Raw genomic sequence first — 19,451 nt, 5'->3', positions numbered from 1 at the left:
AGCGGCTAAAGTCCTCGCCTTGAAAGCCCCAGGATCCCATATGGGCGCCGGTTCTAATCCCGGCAGCTCCACTTCCCATCCAGCTCCCTGCTTGTGGCCTGGGAAAGCAGTTGAGGACGGCCCAATGCATTGGGACAATGCACCCGCGTGGGAGACCCAGGAGAGGTTCCAGGTTCCCAGCTTCGGATCGGCGCGCATCGGCCTGTTGTGGCTCACTTGGGGAGTGAATCATCGGACGGAAGATCTTCCTCTCTGTCTCTCCTCCTCTGTGTATATCTGGCTGTAATAAAATGAATAAATCTTAAAAAAAAAAAAAAAGAAAAGAGAAAGAAAGAAAGAAAGAAAGAAAGAAAGGAAGAAAGAAAGAAAGAAAGAAAGAAACCTGTGAAGAAACAGGTAAAGGAAATGAACAGACATTTTTAAAAGAACAGATTCAAATGGCTAACAGACATATGAAAAGATGCTCAGGCTCCCTAGCTGTATTGAGGGAAATACAAATGAAAACCACATTGAGGTATCACCTAGCTCCAGTGAAGTTGGCCTACATTTAGAACTCTACTAACAACACCTGTTGGAGTGGGTATGGGGAGAAAGGCACCCTGCTTCACTGCTGGTTTGAGTGCAGGCTAGTACAACCACTATGGAAATCAGTATGGAGAGTATTCAGAGAATTGCATATACCATTGCAACTAAATGGTCTCAACTAGGGATCATTATGCTCAGTGAAATAAGTCAATCCCAAATGAACAAATACCACATCGTAAACATTGTTAAGTTCAATAACCCTTTGCATACTGTTTTGCTACATCCCATGTGTTTTGATGTTTTTAATTTCATTTTCATTTCTTCCAAATAGTTTCTTTTCTCTTGTCGAATTCATTGCTGGCTCATGGATCGCACAATGGCATAATTTTACCCAAGAGACTTTGGTGTTTTCTTTTCGTGATCCATGTGTTAGTTATTCAGTGACATGTTTTTTCAACTCCGTGGTGCTGTAATTTTTATTTGTTTGTTTTAACTTCATACCTGTTGTTGACTTTGTTTTGTAGTTTTTCATTTAAGGGAATGTATAGTGATGGCGTAATAGAGGTTGCCATATCCAGATGTGAAGATACAATGTAATATTCATTCCTACTTCCAAATCAAGAGACTCCCAATGAAACTGTTTGACATATCTAGACAATAGGATGTTGGACTGTCTGACATTGTCTGTAGCAGCAGTGTCAGGGCACACTTAAATAACAGACTAATGGACTTATGACTGCTTATGAAGGACTACACTATTGTAATAATATGGGGAAAATCAGTCAAGGGGTGGAAATTTGGGAGGGGTTGCGGAAATCCGAGACCCTATGGAATTGTACCACAAAAAAATAAATATATTAAATAAGAAAGATACACATCAGAAATGTTAAGTTCTCCCCCATGGTGGGAATATCATGGATATAAATTGAACAGAGCAAAATGAATGAGTGGAGAGGTCAGCTGAATTTGATCTGTTGCTGAATAAAGTAACAGTTTAGACAGTGAGCACCTTAAGGCAAAAAACAATATAATTTTTGAAATTATTTTCCTGCATAATCCAATGTTGAACCTGGTAGAATCATTGCTTAATAAATTCTTGGAAGTTCCCCAAACAAAATGAAATCAACATATAAGAGTGTTGTGTGTACTCCTGTGTTTATTGAAGCTGAATTTACAATAGCTAGGATACAGAATCAACCTGGATGTCAATCAGTTGATGACCGAATAAAGAAAATGTGCCATAATAAGATGGAGATCCTGTCTTTTGCAGCAAAATAGATGTAACTGGAATCCATTATGCTTAGTGAAATAAACCAGTCTCAAAAAGGCAAATATCACATGTTTTCTCTCATATGTTAACAACTAATGAGGCACATAGAAATGAAACATTCACTTAGGGATATGAGTGTCATTTTTAGCACATGTTAATATTCCAGTTGAAATGTGGCCTTGTCTTCTTACTTTTTACTTGTTGAATATTATGATTAGTGGCAAGTTAAGCCTGGGTACAGAGTGGGTTAACTGGGCAAATGCTGTTGAACAGAGGGAAGGGAAGAAGCGGTGTTGGAGGGAAAGGGGGGAGTGAGGGAAGTATGATTGTCTTCTTGGAACTGCATCTGTGTGAAATTTATAAAATCTGCTCTCTTCACATTAATACAACTTTTCAAAAAAATTAAAACAGAAAACTTACTCTCAAGCTAACTCACTTTGTGATAACAGCATTAAATTATTTTTCACAAATGGTATTAATTCATTCCTAAAAGCAGAATCCTCAGGGTGTAGCCACTTCTTTTTTTTTTAATTATTTATTATTTAACTTCATTAATTACATTGTATTATGTGACACAGTTACATAGATACTTGGGTTCTCCCACCCCTCCCCAAACCCTCCCACCATGATGGATTCCTCCACCTTGTTGCATAACCACAGCTCAAGTTCAGTTGAGATTCCCCCATTGCAAGCGTATACCAAACATAGAGTCCAACATCTTATTGTCCCGTCAAGTTCAACGGGTTCTTAGGTATACCCTCTCTGGTCTGAAGACAGAGCCAGCAGAGTATCATCCCAGTCAATTGAAAGCTCCAACATACCATCAGCAAAAATTTACATCATTATGGAATTAATTGACATAGTAATGAGTAACCAATATGTTAAAGATAAATGGGAGTTCCCAGCCACCTTCTGTGACCACCTCACCTATACTTCAATTTTAGTTTATACACAACATATAACATTCAAAACATAACATGTTATACATAACATCATATCATCTTAAATTAAGGCAAACATGTGGTATTTAACCTTTTGGGATTGGCTCATTTCCCTTAGCATTATGGTTTCCAGTTTGGCCCATTTGGCCACAAAGAACTGCATTTTGTTTTTTTTAATAGCTGAGTAGTATTCCATGGAGTAGATGAACCATAGCTTTCTTATCCAATCCTCTGTTGATGGGCATTTTGGCTGCTTCCATGTTTTTGCAATTACTGATTGTGCTGCTATGAGCATAGGAGTGCATGTTGGTTTCTCATAAAACAATTGTTCTGGATATATTCCTAGGAGTGCTACTGCTGGATCATACGGTATGTTGAATTTGAGTTGTTTGAATATTCTCCATACTGATTTCCATAGAGGCTGTACCAGCCTGCAGCCCCACCAGCAGTGGAGTAGGGATCCCTTTTCCCCGCAACCTCGCCAACAAGTGTTGTTGGTGCTTTTATTCATGTGGGCCAGTCTTACTGGCGTTAGGTGGTACCTCATTGATGTTTTAATTTGGATTTCCCTTATTGCCAGGGAACTTGAGCAACACCACTTCCTACTAAAAACCCTAACCAAGGTAGGCATAGATGGAAAAATCCACAACATAATTAAAGCCATATATGAAAAACCCAACGCCAGCATCATACTGAATGGAGAAAAGCTGGAACCCTTCCCACTGAGATCCGGAACAAGACAGGGATGTCCACTTTCTCCACTACTATTCAACATAGTCCTAGAGGTACTCGCTGAGGCCATAAGACAAGAAAAAGAAATCAGAGGAATCCAAATGGGAAACGAAGAAGTCAAACTCTCACTATATGCAGATGATATGATTCTTTATATAGAAGAGCCAAGAGACTCAATACAGAGACTGCTAGAACTTGTACGAGAGTTTGGTAGAGTGGCAGGGTACAAAATTAATGAACAAAAATCAACAGCCATAGTGTAGCCACTTCTTAAATGCCCCATTTGTTAATACTGTTGCAATGGTAATTAATTTTATTCCTAATATTTTCCATGAACTTAAAAATAATTTTTATTATTTTATGATACAGTTCCATAGACTCTGGGATGCTAATTAAATTTCAATATGAGTTAGGGGGAAACTATGCAAGCTATAGTACATTAATAGCTTGAAATTAATCATGGTAGCAGACTTGACAGCATAAAAGGAAGCAATCACAACAACATTGAATGCTTCTGCCATTCTCTGAGCTCGCACACTTTCTGACAGAACCAACCTGTGGACAGTCTGCAAGTCTGCAGTTCAATATGCAGACCCAAACGGTTGTCTGTTTGGAATTTAAAGTACTGTTGATACATAGGATTGACAAGGAGAACTTTTAGAAATGGTGGAGGTAAAACCAAGGGTGCTGTGAAGAACACCTCATCCAAGGAAGTTAGGAAGAAGAGCTAGTGAGTGAAATTGTGAAATATTGGTCAATAAGAAGATGAAAATGAGGATGGAGAGTCATGAAAATATCAAAAGAGAAGGGTGTTTTGAAAGATGAATTTGATCAACCCCATTCACCAAGGATCACTGGTAGAGACTGAAGAAATCGCTGTTGGAGTTTAGCAATTAAGATGCATTTGGTAGAACCAAGTTAGCGTAATGGAGGGAGTCGACATGGGCATAAAATATTGTAAGTTTAGACTGCTTTTAAACATTTTAGGGGGAGGGCAGAGAGAAAGAAAAGAGGCATAGAAAAAGCATGAATAAGAGACCAAATGGAAATCTGAAACAGGATGAAGGTATTTTCTAGTGGACACATGAGGTTTTCTGGGCCCTGTCTAGGCCAGGTGAGCTGCAATCCACTCATTCATCATGTCATCAATTCACACGTGCTGCTGTACTTTCCCTAGTAACATCTGTCAGGCTAGAAATAAGACTGGGATGCAGAGTTATTTGGATTTGGAGACAAAGAATGTAGACTGGCCAAAGGGAAGGAAATTATGAGACCCACGCACTACCTACTGTGCTAACGAGGCTTCCTAAGGGAAGGAAATTAAAGGAGTTGATGGAAAGAACAGAATTTTTTTAATAGTTAAGATGCACTTTATTCATATGGCTAGAAACAAGACAGATGATAGAGTGGGGATTCCTCCATAACCTCAATCACATTAGGTAACTATATAAGAATTTGGCATGTATCTTCGGGACATATCCTTATGCAAATGGAGTGATTCAGAGGGCAGAGTCAAACAAACCTGGGCTTCAGTCCAGGTCTACCTCTACTACTGACAAGGCCTAAAGCAAGTTAATTCCTGCATCACCTACAATTCAGAGCTCTTATGAGGATTAAAATGAGTAATGTATGAGGGGATTGTCAACAATTCCATGGAAAATGTATATTAGGAAAAAATTGCAGGGCTTTCAGAAAATTTTTACACTAAAATATCTTATCTTTTAATACCATTTTCCCTGGCATTTAAAAATATTATTTCTCTTCTTTCCATTGGTTGACTCCCTAAATGACCACAACAGCTAGGGTGGTCTGGTCCAGGCTAAAGCCAGGAGTCCAGAATTCCATATAAGTCTCCAAAAGCCATCTTGCACTGCTTTCCCAGGTGCTTTAGCAGGAACCCAGATCATAAACAGTGTAGGCAGAACTCCAATATAGGATGTCAGCATCATAGATGATGGCTTAACTCACTACACTACAACACCAAACCCTTCCATGAACTTTTAAGAGTAACTTTGGTTTAAAGCACTTAGAACAATGTTTAGAAAGCAGGGTGAGCATCTGAGAGATGTTAGTTATTATATGTGTGTGTGTGTGTGTGTATACCTGTGGGAGAGAAAATTCACGTGAATATATACATTTGGGATTATGAGTAATCAAGAAGACTGTGGTTGCTCCTTTGAATTGGAAGTACCTCCCATAGCCAGGGAGACAGAAAGGGGCAGGTGGAATGTCATGATGAAAGAATGGAACTGAAAGGATGGGTCAGTGGTACAGCCTTTCTAGAGATTAGCAGATCTAAGATAACAATGCCTCTAAATTGCTGAAGTAGAGAAAAGGTAAGAATCTTTTATCTGGCATCTGAATCAATTCTGAAGTTTATTATCCAATATTAGTCCTAGTCTTCATTCCGTACTGGCAATGCCTTAAAATCTGTTGTAGATTTGATTGATCTCCCTACTCTGGAAACTTGTATGTCGCGGCAACCTGTTTATGTGCATTCAGTAGCTGGGCTTTCTCATCTAGGTTATCAAACTGGTCTCCAGGAAGTTTTTCCTTATCCAAGTCATTGTTAATGACTGTATTGATCTTGGTCAACAAGTAGGAGGCATTGTGGTGAGTCCAAGACTTCTGTCATTGGCCCTGTGATTCACTCAGTTTATTTATCTGCTTGTCAGGTTTCTGATTCTGAATGCATGATGATAATCAGTTTCTTCTGATTCAACTGACACCACTCTAAACAAGGCTGTTTTAAAAACAGCCAGGCATTTGACCAAGTGGTTAAACCACTGTTGAGAGGCCCTTAATCTACATCCAAGTACCTGAGTTCAGCTTCCAATTCCAGCTGCTTTGTCCAGCTCCTTTCTAATGTGGATACTGACAGCCAGTGATGATGACTCAAGTAGTTGGGTTTCTGCCACCCACATGAGAGATATACATCAGGTTTGGGCTCCCAGCTCTTGCCTTTGGTCCTCACCCAGGTCTGGTTGTTGCAAGTGATTGCAGAGTAAGCCAGAAGATGGAAGATCTCTTTCTCTCTCTCTCTGTCAAATAAGTAAATATTTTTTGTCTGAAATTGCAAGCTCATATGTTCTGGATTAAGATGTAGGAATCTGCATTTAAGATAATTAGCAAGTATTTAATTGCAAAGATATTTCTTAAAATGTCATTTCAAAAATCGAATATTATGAACAATACAAAGTTCCATTGCCTATTGAATAACTATTTTTTAAAAAAGCCCATCTTGGGCCCAGTGTGATAGCCTAGTGGCTAAAGTCCTTGCTTTACATGTGCCAGGATTCCATTTAGGCACCAGTTCGTGTCCCAGATGCTCCACTTCCCATCCAGGTCTCTGCTTGTGGCATAGGAAAGCAGAAAAGGATGCCCCAAAGCCTTGGGAGCCTACAACTGCGTGGGAAACCTGGAAGAAGCTCCTGGCCCCTGGCTTTGGATTGGTTCAGCTGTCTGCTGTTGCAGACAGTTAGGGAGTGAACCAACAAATGGAAACTCTTTCTGATTTTCCAATAACAGTAAGAATAATATTTTAAAAAATCCATCTTGAGGTAAGTTTTAGGCCTGGTGGTAAACTTTAAAAAAAAATAGGCAGACACAATGAATGTCTTGGTCCTCAGCAGGCCCAACACAGACTCAAACAACAGTAAGGCATTTAATAACTATAAATAGGTGGAAGATAGAGAGAAATGGGTATTGGGGGTGGGGGAGATAAAGAAAGTGAGAGGAAGAGAGAGAGAGCTCTTTCATCCTCTTACTCATCCCCGAGATAGTTGCATAGCCAGAGCTGGGCTGCTCCAAAGTCGGGAGCCAGGAGTTTCTTCTTGATCTTCCAGATGGTTATAGAGGTCCAAAGACCTGAGCTATCTCCTGCTGTTTTCTCAAGTGTATTAGCAGAGAGCTGGGTTGAAATGCCACCATCTCAGGCAGCAGCTTTATATGCTATGTCATAGCACAGACCCAATGATTAAAAATTTAACTTATAGCTGACAGAATGAAGCGCTGCCTGAGATCTCATGACTGGTTGTGAATGGGAGGGTTTCATGAGTTCCCTGCCTCTCTACAGGGGTCAGACGAAGCAGCTCAACTCCTGCACCATGCTGAGCTGACTGGGCATATACTAATGTTTTAATTTTTATTTTTGTATCAAATGGCATTCAAAATAACCTCCTGAGGACAACCATGTCTGGATGAAGGAAAAAGTGGAATTGTTAAGGAATTTTGGAGTGAAGCTGAGAGGCAATGCCACCCTTGCAAACATCAGAGTGACTGGTGGACTTTTAATGGAGAAGGAGGAGTCAGTTTCCATGGTGTGAACAAACACTTCAGAACGGTGCAGTATGCCTGCCAGCACAGGGCAACTTGGGTTTCCTGTGAGATGGTGAGTATTTTTATATCACCCTTCTCTTAATTTACTGTAGTCATTGCAGATCACACACATCTATTAGAAACTATATTACTCCCTATGGTGTAAATTGAAACACATTAGAAAGATAGGATCTTGAGTGTGCTTAACTAAACTCACAAGGATTCATATACAGACAAGTTTGCTACTTTTCTGTAATCATTAGTAGGCTAGTGAATTGCACAAGGAACCTCAGGTTTACGGAAAATATAATTAGAAGAAATTTACTTTGTAATGTAAAAATTTTTAAATCCACATAGGTGGATTTTCATAATAGGCATTTTCCCATGAATTTTTGAAGAATTGCATGAACTCACATTTTCCACAAATCAATTGTTTATCTTTTGTTTGTTTTTTTATTTTTAAAAAATGACTTGTTAAAGCTGAATCTGCTTAAGGATCTAGTGCAGTGGCTTTTAGATTTTTAGTTTCTAAGATTTATTTTATTTTTATTTGAAAGGCAGAGTGACAGAGAGAAGGAAAGATGGAGAGATCTTCCATCTGCTGCTTTACTCTCCCAATACCTGCAATGACCAGAGCTGAACTGATCTGAAGCCAGGAGCCAAGGGTTTCTTCCATGATTCCAACACGAACGCAGGGACCCAAGGACTTGAGCTGTTAAGCTTTTAGTTTATGACTTTATAGTTCTGCAGGCCGTGAGCAGGGAGTTGGATTGGAAGTAGAACAGACGGGACATGAATCCATGCCCATATCAGATGCCAGTGCCACAGGTGGCTTAGCCCCTTTAGTTTTTTTCCTATGAAACTGTCATCCACCACAATATCATTTTAGAACACTACATTATCCTGAGACAAAATCCTGTATTATCAGCACTCACAATCCGTTTCACCTGGACCACTAATAATCTATAGTCTGTCTCTCTGTCATCTTACCTATTTGGGGATATTACATGAACAGCAGCACACAGTGTGCAGTCTTCCATTGACATTTAACTTCTTGTATTTCAAGGGTCATCTGCTAAACATATGCCAGTGCTTCATTCATATTTTTTTATTGCTAAATAACATCCAATCATATGAATAACCTGCATTTCACTTATCCATTCACTCATTGCTCACCATTTTTACCTATTTTAGCTTTTTGCCAATTATGAACACTGCTATTAACATCCATGTATAAAGTTTGTTACGGTATGGGGCTCATGTTCTGGTGCTGTGAGTAAAGCCACCACCTGAGAAGCCAGTATCTCATATGGGCTCTGATTTGTGTCCCAGTTGCTCACTTCCCATGCAGTTTCCTGCTAATGGCATAGGAAACACTATGAAAAATGTCTCGAGTATGTTTTGTGCCCTTTATCCCACAAGGGAGACCGAGGTGAAGCTGCTGGCTCCTGGCTTCTACCTGGCCCAGCCCAGGACATTGTGGACATCCAGGGAATGAACTAGCAGCTGGAAGATTCTTTTCCCCAAAGCTGTTCCTTCCTCTCTCTGCAACTCTGACAAGAGATAAATAAATCTAGACTGAGATAAAGAAAATAGAATCAAGAGTGGAAATAAACTCATAAACTCATAAAATCCCTACATTTATACACAATTGCTTTGACAATTGTGCCATATATAAAATTAAGATGGGTCATATACCCATTTGTATGACTTAAAGCTATGAAACTCCTAAAGGAAAATACAGGGATACATCCTTGTTGGGTAGAGGAGCCAACCACACTCTCTTCCCTGTGATTAGTCAGTTGCCACAGTACCAATGAGTGAAAAATTGTAGTGTCCGGCTATGCCTTTTGGGTTGGGAATTGTAGTTCCTCCAACTGTGCTCTTTCTCAAGGCTGTTTTGGCTATCCTGTGTTCTTTGCCTTTCCATATAATTTTTTGGGAAATCAATCTTTCCTTCTGTTGGGAATAAAGTTGGCTGTCCAGTGAAAACTTAAACTTTGATTGCAACTCATCCATGGGAAGTTATACAATCTACTTGTTACACAAGCAAACGTGGATAAACAAGGTAGGTGTAAATGTAAAACTACTAAAGGTTTGTATGAAAATCAAGTGAAAAAACATCAACTATGAAAGCTTTTTGCTTTTAGTGTCATTTGCAGGTTAACAGCACTCAATTCCTGTCCTTACCATTCTATTGTTATCAAATCATATTTCTTTAAAAAGTTCAAGGAAAGCCTACATTATGAAAAAAAATATTTTCAAGTTTTTTTCTGCACCAAATAAATTCATTTTTAAATTCTATTCCTATGAACCTTTTGAAGTTCCCTCCTACTCCTGTGCAATGGTTTGCTTACTAAACCAGGTTTTAAAAGTAAAATGTAATCTATATCACCCTCTCTTTTACTGAATATGTGTAGAACACCTATTTCATGCAACATGTGTAGCTCCTATACATTTGAAATCCTGATTCATTTCTCACTGATCCTGGGAATACCCCCCCACGCCCCTCCCCCCGGTGGCTTCTTCCACCTTGATGCAGTATTACAGCTCAAATTCAATCAAGATTCTTTCCTTGCAAACATATACCAAGTATAAAGTCCAGCTATTTATTGTCCAGATGGGTTGAACAGTCTCTTGGGGAGACCATTTCTGGTCCGTTGTTAGAGCTGGCAGAATATCATCCCATTCAACCAAGAGTCCCGACATAACATCAACGGCAATTTGAAACATTATGGAATTGACATGGTTGTGAGTAACCAGTGTGTTACAAAAAAAAAAAAAAAGAAAGAAAGCAAGTTCTTAACCACAACCTATGATTAGCTCATTGACATTTCAGTTTTAGTTTTATATACAGAACCGACTGCTATATACCTTAAAATGGCTATAAGGTACCATTCAGCTGTCTCGTGTCTATTTCATTTTAGTATTTAGCCATTTGTTGTGTTGAAGTATAATTTTGCTGATCTTGGCAGATTTTAGGATAATTAGACTGGCTTGTAACTCTAACAAGACATTTGTCGACAATTAAGGTGCTGAACATTTTTTGTTTGTTTGTTTTTGGGGGAGGGTATGCAGGGAAATCCCCAACACCATGGTGAGGAGTGACTAATCTTTGTGTCCCACCCAGCGAGGCATGAGCCAACCACGCCAGCTCTTTCCTGTCAGATTCCAGGCTCTACTTTTTGTTGTTTGTCTATTTATTTTAGGTTTTTTTAGTTTGTATGATTGTTTGCTATGAGGGGTTTTCGAAGCAATCCCGATGGTCATCGCGAGAGAGGGTGGGGGTCCAGAGGTGGAGCCAGGTTCAGACCAGAGAAAGCTCTCCCCCCTGGTCCCGAAGGACGTTTATCGTTCTTCTGTTTCTGCGAACCGCTCAGGGCTTCTGGTTGTCTTTCCGATGACGTTGGCTTCTGCACGGTAGTGTTTGGACTTCTTCCATCCCCTGCGGAAGCTCCGGTTGAGGGTGGGTGACCTCAGAGTACTCGGCCTCCGAGGGCATCCAATTCCCTGTGGTCTCCTTGGCAGTTGGGATATAGTCCTTGTTGCTCGTATTAATAGTTTGAGGTGAAGGTCTGGGAGTCTTCATGGTTGGGATCCAAGCTTCCTCCTTACCACCTGCTCCACCCTGGAGTGCCAGGCACCTACTTTTTAAAAATGTATTTGTCTATTTGAAAGACAGAGTGACACAGAGAGAGGACTACACACAGACACACACATGCACATACACACACACACAACCAGAGTTTTTATTCGTTAGTCTATTCCTCCAATGGTCACAAGAGTCAGGTCTGGGCAGGCCAAAACCAGGAGCCAGGAATATTTCCAGATCTTCCACAGGGATGAGAGAGTTCCAACCACGTGGGCCATCTGCCATTGCTTTCCCAAGTGCATCAGTAGGAGCTGAATCACAAACAGAACAGCTGGGACTCCAACTAGGAAACTAACATCTCAGGCCTAGCCCACTGTGACGAAACACCGGCCCCACGCATCTGTATTATCTTTACGGATCCACTGATGATTTTTATGAAACCACTCCATTGAGAACAATTTCTGCCTCCTTTGGGTATTCAGTACTGCTCTTCCCCAGTGTAACCCCTGCTTCAAAGGGTGGTGAGTGAACTAGCAGCCACCATGGAGAATCGTTTCAAATGCACAATAAATTTCATACCTGTTCCAGACTTACAGCAGAATCAGCATTTTAACAAGGTTACTTAGATGATTGGCAGTATCAGAGTCAAAAAAAAAACATCGACCAACATGGCTCACATAGGCCCCCCGATCACTATCAAAGGTATTGGGCCTTGAGGGGTATTACTCCCAGGTGCCTAGAGCAATGGCACGCATCCATTTCCACCATCTCTTCTGCTTTTTCAAAGTACTTGTCCACCACCTCGCTGCTGTGCTTGTCTGCTTCATAAGAACATATTGTTCTTGTCCTATCCAATGGGCACTCCACTGTTGGTGAATGCTGGGACAGAGCAGTGGAATCACAGTCTAGAAAATGGCGACTCCATGAGTTGCCTTGCCTCTAGCTAGCTGCTAACTTGAAATGGTCAACTTCACTAGGATGAAGGAAAGCTTGCCAGGGTCTGGGTATCACTGGGGCAGAGTTACAGTAATAGTGGTAGTGATCATTGCAGCACTATCCCTCTTAGGCTTGTGCTTCCTGCCCAGAGACTGTCTCCAGCTCAGGACGCTTGGGCATAAAGAGTGGTTTAAGGCCATTCATTTTAGACAAATGGGGCAGGAACTTGAAAAATTCCTGTGTAATAACTTTGGTTTTAAACTCTTGACATAGAAATAGTTATTATTTAGCCTGTAGAGAAACTGTTAACCTTTGGTCTGCCAATTAGAGCTGGAACTACCTGCTCTTTTCAGTATATGCCTCTAGACCACAGACTTGCTGTGCCTGTGGTGGGATCCTTCACTCTGTCACTTGCTTTCACTTCCCTGTCTTGGTGACTCAGCTTTTCATCTGTTCCCTGGACACTCAGGGCCTTGCATTGTAGTTATATTTACTCTGCGTCCACACTCATGGGCTTTCACTTTTGAATGTACATCAGACTCATCTGGAGGCCTTACTGTACCAAAAGTTGTTATGGCCCTTCCAGAGTTCAGATTTGGCTAGTCTCAGGGACCTTAGGAACTTACATTTCTACTAATTGGCAGGTGAGGTTAGTCACAGTTTGTGAAGTCAACTCCAGCCACTTCTTGAAATCAAGAGAACATTCCCAATGGTCACATCCCAAGAGGCTCTCTGCTCTTCCTTTGTTTTCTGTCTGTTTCTATCTGTGCTTCTCAAGCTTTTTGACCTAAGACTCTTCTTTACACTTGTATTTTGTTGGAAACCCTAGAAATCTTTTGTTTGAGTTAGAGTTACCAGCATTTATTCTATTAGATATTAAAACAGAAAAAAATAAAATATTGATTAATGCATTTGCAGAAACTGTAACACATCTATTACATAATAACAAAGATAATATTTCTATGAAAAATAGCCATATTTTCAAAACAATGATGAGTGGCAATACATTGCATTTTTCTCCCTACTTTAACATCTAACTTAATAGAATGCCTTTGGCTTCTATATTTTCTGCATTCATTTTGGTGTTTCATATTTAGTATGTTGTCACAATTGAAAGATAAAATCTAGCTGCAGGTACAGATAAAGTTGGAAAATGGAGAAGTATTTTATTGTTTTTTTACATAATTATGGATATTTTTCTTTGATATTACACTAAGCCTGGCAAATAGTATATTCAAGGTTAGTTACAATGTGAAATCTAAAATGATTATCTATATATTTTCCATATTCTGTGTTATTAACATCTATTGCTCTGTCTGAAAAGCATCTCTGTACTCATGCATGATTTTACAACATGTATCATATGGAAAATATTGATCTATATGGTGAGGAAGCTGTTCTAAATACTGACATATTTCATTATTCAGTATTTTAAAATCACATTGTTTAGTGCATGTAATTAAAGGGAAAGAGTTTAGTTACTTAATTATAACCTAACCACTTTATCAAAAGTGTTCATATGAAAGTAGGTTCATTGTTAACTATGTATGGTGAAAATCATGACTACTAATTCAATTTAATGTCACTGTTTTGCTTCTTTCTGTGGGACCAGCAGTTTTCAAAATCATTACTTTGAAATATCAGAATTTTCAACGCAATGAGCAAGATCAATAAATTGTTAATACTGCTATGAAAATAGTTTGACTTCATAGATCCCCTGAAAGTGATCCAGGAAATCCTAAGGCTCTGTATGTAAAGTACAGCCACTAAAAGCAATGTTTGGAATTTTTACTTACATGTTTGCATCATGGATGTCTCCCAGTTGGGATAGTAGCAATCGTGTTTAATTTTCATGGAACCTCTGTCTTGCATTGAGTGTAAAGGTTTCTTATGGATTACCTTATACCTTTACAATGACCCTGGGTCTTAATACCCATTCTGCAGATGAGAAATATAAAGTGAAACGCACTTAAAGTAACACTACCAGAATTTTGAAGTAGAAGTACAAAATAGCATTGGAAGGTGACTGGAGGTCAGAGAGCTGAGTGCCAGTGTGTGAGCAGACAGTGTGCTTCTATACTTAGTGGGAGCCATGTTAGCATCATGGATGTCTCCCAGTTGTGAAAGCAGCAACAGTGTTAAATTTCCATGGAACCTCTGTTTTGCATCTAGTAAATGTTTCTTATGGATTATCTTATATTTTTGCAATGACCCTGGCTCTTAATACTCATTCTGCAGATGAGAAATAGAAAGTGAAACTTACTTAAGGCAACATTACCAGAATTTTTAAGTAGAAATACCAAACAGCACTGGAAGGTGATTTGAGGTCAGAGAGCAGAGCGCCAGACTCTAAGCAGACAGTGTACTTCTATACTTAGTGTGAGCCATGCATGAATAATTATTGGGTAGGGAACTGGCATGCACTGATTATATTAGCCAAGATTCTTGTGTACAGTTAGCAGAACACACGCTAAGGCAAACCTAGATGCAAATTAATGAAATAGTAAAGAAAACCAATGATTCAGAAGTTTATAGACTCACTAATAATAAAAGGTCATATAGAATTTTCTAGATGCATGTGTTCCCCACAGCTGCTGTCTGCCATGGAATTGAACAAAATGTCGGACATGACAAAGCTCCACCAAGCTGTGGCTGCAGGGGACTATCACTTAGTGAACAAGATTTTGAAGAAGGGTCTTTGTGATCCTAACTACAAGGATATAGACTGGAATGATCGGACTCCACTGCACTGGGCTGCAATCAAAGGTAAGCGGGGACACAGTCAGTACAGTGTGTACAGAAGGGGAAATAAGAACATTTTTCCAGAGCCAAGGAAAATATTTCTGTTATTTTAAAAAAACATTTATTAATTTATTTCAAAGTCAGAGTTTCAGAGAGAGAGGAACACACACACACACACGCACACACACACGCACACGCACACACACACACATACATACACACAAGTTCCAGAGAGATTTTCTATATACTGATTCATTTCCCAGATGGCCACAATGTCTATGCTATGCTAACCTGAATCCAGGAGCCATGAGTTTCTTCCAGATTTTCCACTTGGGATACTCTCCCACTTGGGGCAGGGGATCAAGGACCCGGGATATCTTCATCTTCTTTTTCCAGACCGTTGGCAAGGAGCTGGATTGGAAGCAGAGCAGCCAGTACACAAACTAGCAGTCATATGGGATGCCTACATTGCATGCGGTATCTTCCTTCATTAGGCCACAACACCAGTTCCCAGGTGGAAAATTTCAATTCAGCACTGTTTGCCACTTGTAGTATGTTAAGCACGTCATGAATCAAGACATCTCTATTCATCTATATAATGTAGATGATAACAGTATCTTGGAGTTCTGTGGTGGAAATGCAATAACATATTGGATGTAGACTGCCTAGTGTATGGTCTGCTCTCAGTATTAGTCCTTGTGGATGAAACCTGATTCAGCCATTAAGGCATTTCTTGGTACACCTGTGTTGCATGCAGAATGTCTCAGTTCTAGTCCTGGCTCTATTGTCAAATCTAAGCTTCCTGCTAACAGACACCCTTGGAGGCAACAGGTGATGGCTCAAGTATGTAAGCCAAAGCCTGGCTATTTTTGGACATTTGAGAAGTGAATTCACAGATGGGTAGTAAGCCATCTTTTACTGAGTATTTTCTATGTGCTGTGTGCTTCACAACTGTTATTGTTATTTCACCTGCAGTCCACAAGAATTCAGTGTGGCAAGAAGTAATATCTCAAATGTTAAAGGAAGACATTGGGTCTCACACATTTGTTTCTTATCCAAGATGTCACATGTTAGCAAACGGTGTTTCCAGAATATGAACCCATATCTATGTGATTATAAGCCCTGCTTTCTTATGCTGTGTGAAATTTGACATGTTGGTTCTAGGAACGCACATTGAGATGACTGAAAATGGGGTGACTCTTACCACGCACAGCTACTCTATTACTTGGAAAAAAGCAAGAATTCCGGGCAAGGCCAAACAATTGTTTTTTTCTTTTTTTAAGGCAGATTTACAGAGAGAAAGAGAAACAGAAAGATCTTTCATTTGCTGGTTCACTCCCCAAATGGGCTGTTTCATTCCCAAAATGGCTGCAACAGCCAGAGCTGAGCTGATCCTAAGTCAGGAGTCAGGGTCTTCTGGGTCTCTCACGTGGCTGCAGGATCCCAAGGCCTTGGGCCATCCTCCACTGCTTCCCTAGGCCATAAGCAGGGGGCTGGATATAAAGTAGAGCATCTGGGACATGAACTGGCACCGATATGGGATCCTGGCACTTGCAAGATGAGGATTAGCCAGTTGAGCCATCAGCACCAGGTTCAAGGCCAAGCATAATTGGGAAAGAAGAAGCTACATCCTGGAAAAAGTATAAGGAGTACTTGGAATGCTCAGGTATCAGGTGGAATAAGGTTCATTCAGTGAGGGTAGGGCACCAAGTCCCTGGTCAGAAGAGGGAGAAGAAAGGAGGGAATGATGATAAATGTCATAAAGGCAAACGTCTTTCCTCTTGGTGTGCTATCTATACTGCTGCTGTCTCAGGCCACCAGGGACATTTTCATCCCAACTTCATTCTATTTCTTGCTGGTGTCTCTAAGGGCAAATGGAGGTATTGCACATCCTGCTAGAATATGGAGCCAGACCCTGCCTGGTGACAGATGTGGGCTGGACCCCGGCTCACTTCGCAGCTGAGTCAGGCCATCTGAATGTACTCAGAACTCTGCATGCCCTGCACGCCGCCATCGATGCCCCCGATTTCTTCGGAGACACCCCAAGGAGGATCGCACAGATCTATGGGCACAAAGCCTGTGTGGCATTCCTGGAGAAGTAAGTCAGTTTTGCTTCCAGCTGGAGAGAGGGCATTGAGTAAGAACTTAGGATCAAGATCTTTGCCATCTCAAAGGTCTCAGGTCAATGATAAAAGAAAATACAGTAAGCTACTGCTTCTATTGATTTTTTATTTTAAATCAATTTATAATTTTTAAATATTTATTGAAATGATTGGGTTTGGGCAAAAAGTATTAATTTAAACAACAATTGCCTCAGATAAGTGAGTTGGGGCATTAAGTTTGAAGGTGGGATGTGGTACAGGATCCATGACAACATGCAATCTTCTGAAAGGATGAGCCATGTAACTTGTCCAAGTTAAGTCACCTTCCTGGCTCTTGGTTTCCTCATATCTAAAACAAAGCAGGTGAGTTCGATTTCCATTCTATTCTTTTATCTTTTAACATTTCTCTGTTTAGCTGTGCATTCCCCAGGCATACATACAAGATTAAAACTTGTTGAACATATGTTAATTTCTTTTTCACTACCCAAGCATTCAGACACAATTAAGGGCCAATTATATTCATAACAATTATAACTCTGAGAGAAATAGAAACAATGCTTAAGAATTTATAATTTGATTGGGACAACATGCAATTCATACCAGACATAGTAATGACAACGTTGCTTGGAAACCACAATGAGATGGCGAACAAATCTGTGGTGGCAGTTGATGACGAGAAGGTGGGTGACAACAATGAAAAGCTTGGAAATACTGCTGAAAAATAGTTAACCTGGTAAAACCTCCACTTAAGACAAGATTAATTATCTGTAGAGGGTTTATGGGCCAGTGAGGGCAGTGGGTTTATGGGCCAGTGAGGGCAGCCTCACTGTCCTCTGAGTGTACCGTGCTGTGTGGGTCAGCTGGCAAGTAGTGTACTCGCTTCCTGCGTCACCATCTGCCCGTTCAGATTCTATTTTTCCACCCTGGATTGAGTTTTCTGTGTAGGGACTTTCGCGGGTGTGTTTAAGCAAGTTGGGTCCTCATCTTAGGCCTCTTGTGCAAAACCATACATCCCAGGACATCCTGATGTTCAAGTGTGCCTGAAGGTCTATTGACCTGTCTGAGTCCCTCTATGCACCCGTCCATCATCCTACTATGACTACCCATTTTTATATTATCACTCCATTTCAATATGATTGTGAGAGATTATTTTCTTCTGTACAGTTTCTGTACTTTTAAATTTTATAGAGAACATATATTACCGTTATTAGGAAAAATATAATTAGAAGTGAATGAAAGAAAACAGTCTTCCAGTGATACCAAGTTTTATATATACAGATATTTTTAATTAATTACGTTGCATTATGTGACACAGTTTCATAGGCTCTGGGATTCCCCCATCCCCTCCCTGAGCCCTCCCCCATGGTGGATTCCTCCACCTAGTTGCAGTATTACAGTTCAAATTAAGTCAAGATTCTTTCGTTGCAAACATATACCAAATATAGAGTTTAGCATCTTATTGTCCAGGTAAATTCAACAGTTTCTTGGGGAGACCTTCTCTGGACCAAGTTATATTTTAACAACAAGCAGCACCTTCTACCATCTAGGCCTTTAAGTCTAGTAAATCTGGCTGACCTCACAGCGTTGCTCAGTGTCTGCAACTCCTCTGAATGTACCCTTTGGAAATGCGCACATTCAGTCCCTGCTTTCTCCCAGGGATTCCGGTGGGTGCGCACAGCGTGCAGAGGTGAAGAGCGCAGGAGGCTAAGCAGACACCAGCACCCGCTCCAAAACCCGCACGCACAGACTCCCAGAAACGCGGTCCACTTGCTCAGAACCCCTCTGCATTTTTCCAGGGCCGAGCCCGAGTGCAAGGACTACCGCCTTGCCGCCCGCCAGAAGGGGCTGCTGCTGGAGGAGCGGGACCCAGACTGGGACGCCAAGAAAAGGGAACTGGAGCTGAGCCTTCCTTCTCGGAGTCAAAACACTAGGAAACAGGAGAAGAAAAGCCGCCGAGGCCCTCTCAGGCTCAGCAAGCCCTGGGAGAAATGAGTGTGAGTGCCCCACAGGTGGGGCTGGAGATCTTCTGGAAGGCACTGGTTGTGTCCTGCTGCCTTCTCTCAGTAGTCCTCTGCCGCCAAATCCACAAGGCGGTTTCAAAGCGTCGCCTGGTCTTACCCTCTGCTGCTGTCTGTTGTCTCCTCGCTAAAATCCTCTGTCAAAAAGAATGGTTCCCAGGAAGGGATGACTGCTGGTGCTTGCATTTCGTCGTGGGTGACTTGCAGTGCCATCATCTTCTGGTAACACTCTCCCATCCCCAACACACACACACACACACACACACACACACACAC

The 19,451-nt window shown here is 40.8% G+C and overlaps 1 protein-coding gene across 1 annotated transcript; it reads left to right on the top strand.

The window, feature by feature from the left end:
- The first annotated feature begins 7,754 nt into the window (after positions 1-7,754).
- ANKRD66 (ankyrin repeat domain 66) lies at positions 7,755-19,149 on the top strand. The gene is made up of 4 exons (XM_058669746.1): positions 7,755-7,858; positions 14,905-15,079; positions 16,925-17,153; positions 18,954-19,149. Exons 1-4 carry the CDS (start codon positions 7,856-7,858, stop codon positions 19,147-19,149), a joined length of 603 nt encoding a protein of 200 aa, XP_058525729.1. The 5' UTR covers positions 7,755-7,855.
- Positions 19,150-19,451: the final 302 nt, after the last annotated feature.

The sequence above is a fragment of the Ochotona princeps genome, chromosome 1 (assembly GCF_030435755.1).
Source record: "Ochotona princeps isolate mOchPri1 chromosome 1, mOchPri1.hap1, whole genome shotgun sequence".
Taxonomy (NCBI): domain Eukaryota; kingdom Metazoa; phylum Chordata; class Mammalia; order Lagomorpha; family Ochotonidae; genus Ochotona; species Ochotona princeps.
This window is presented reverse-complemented; position numbering and strand designations above follow the sequence as displayed.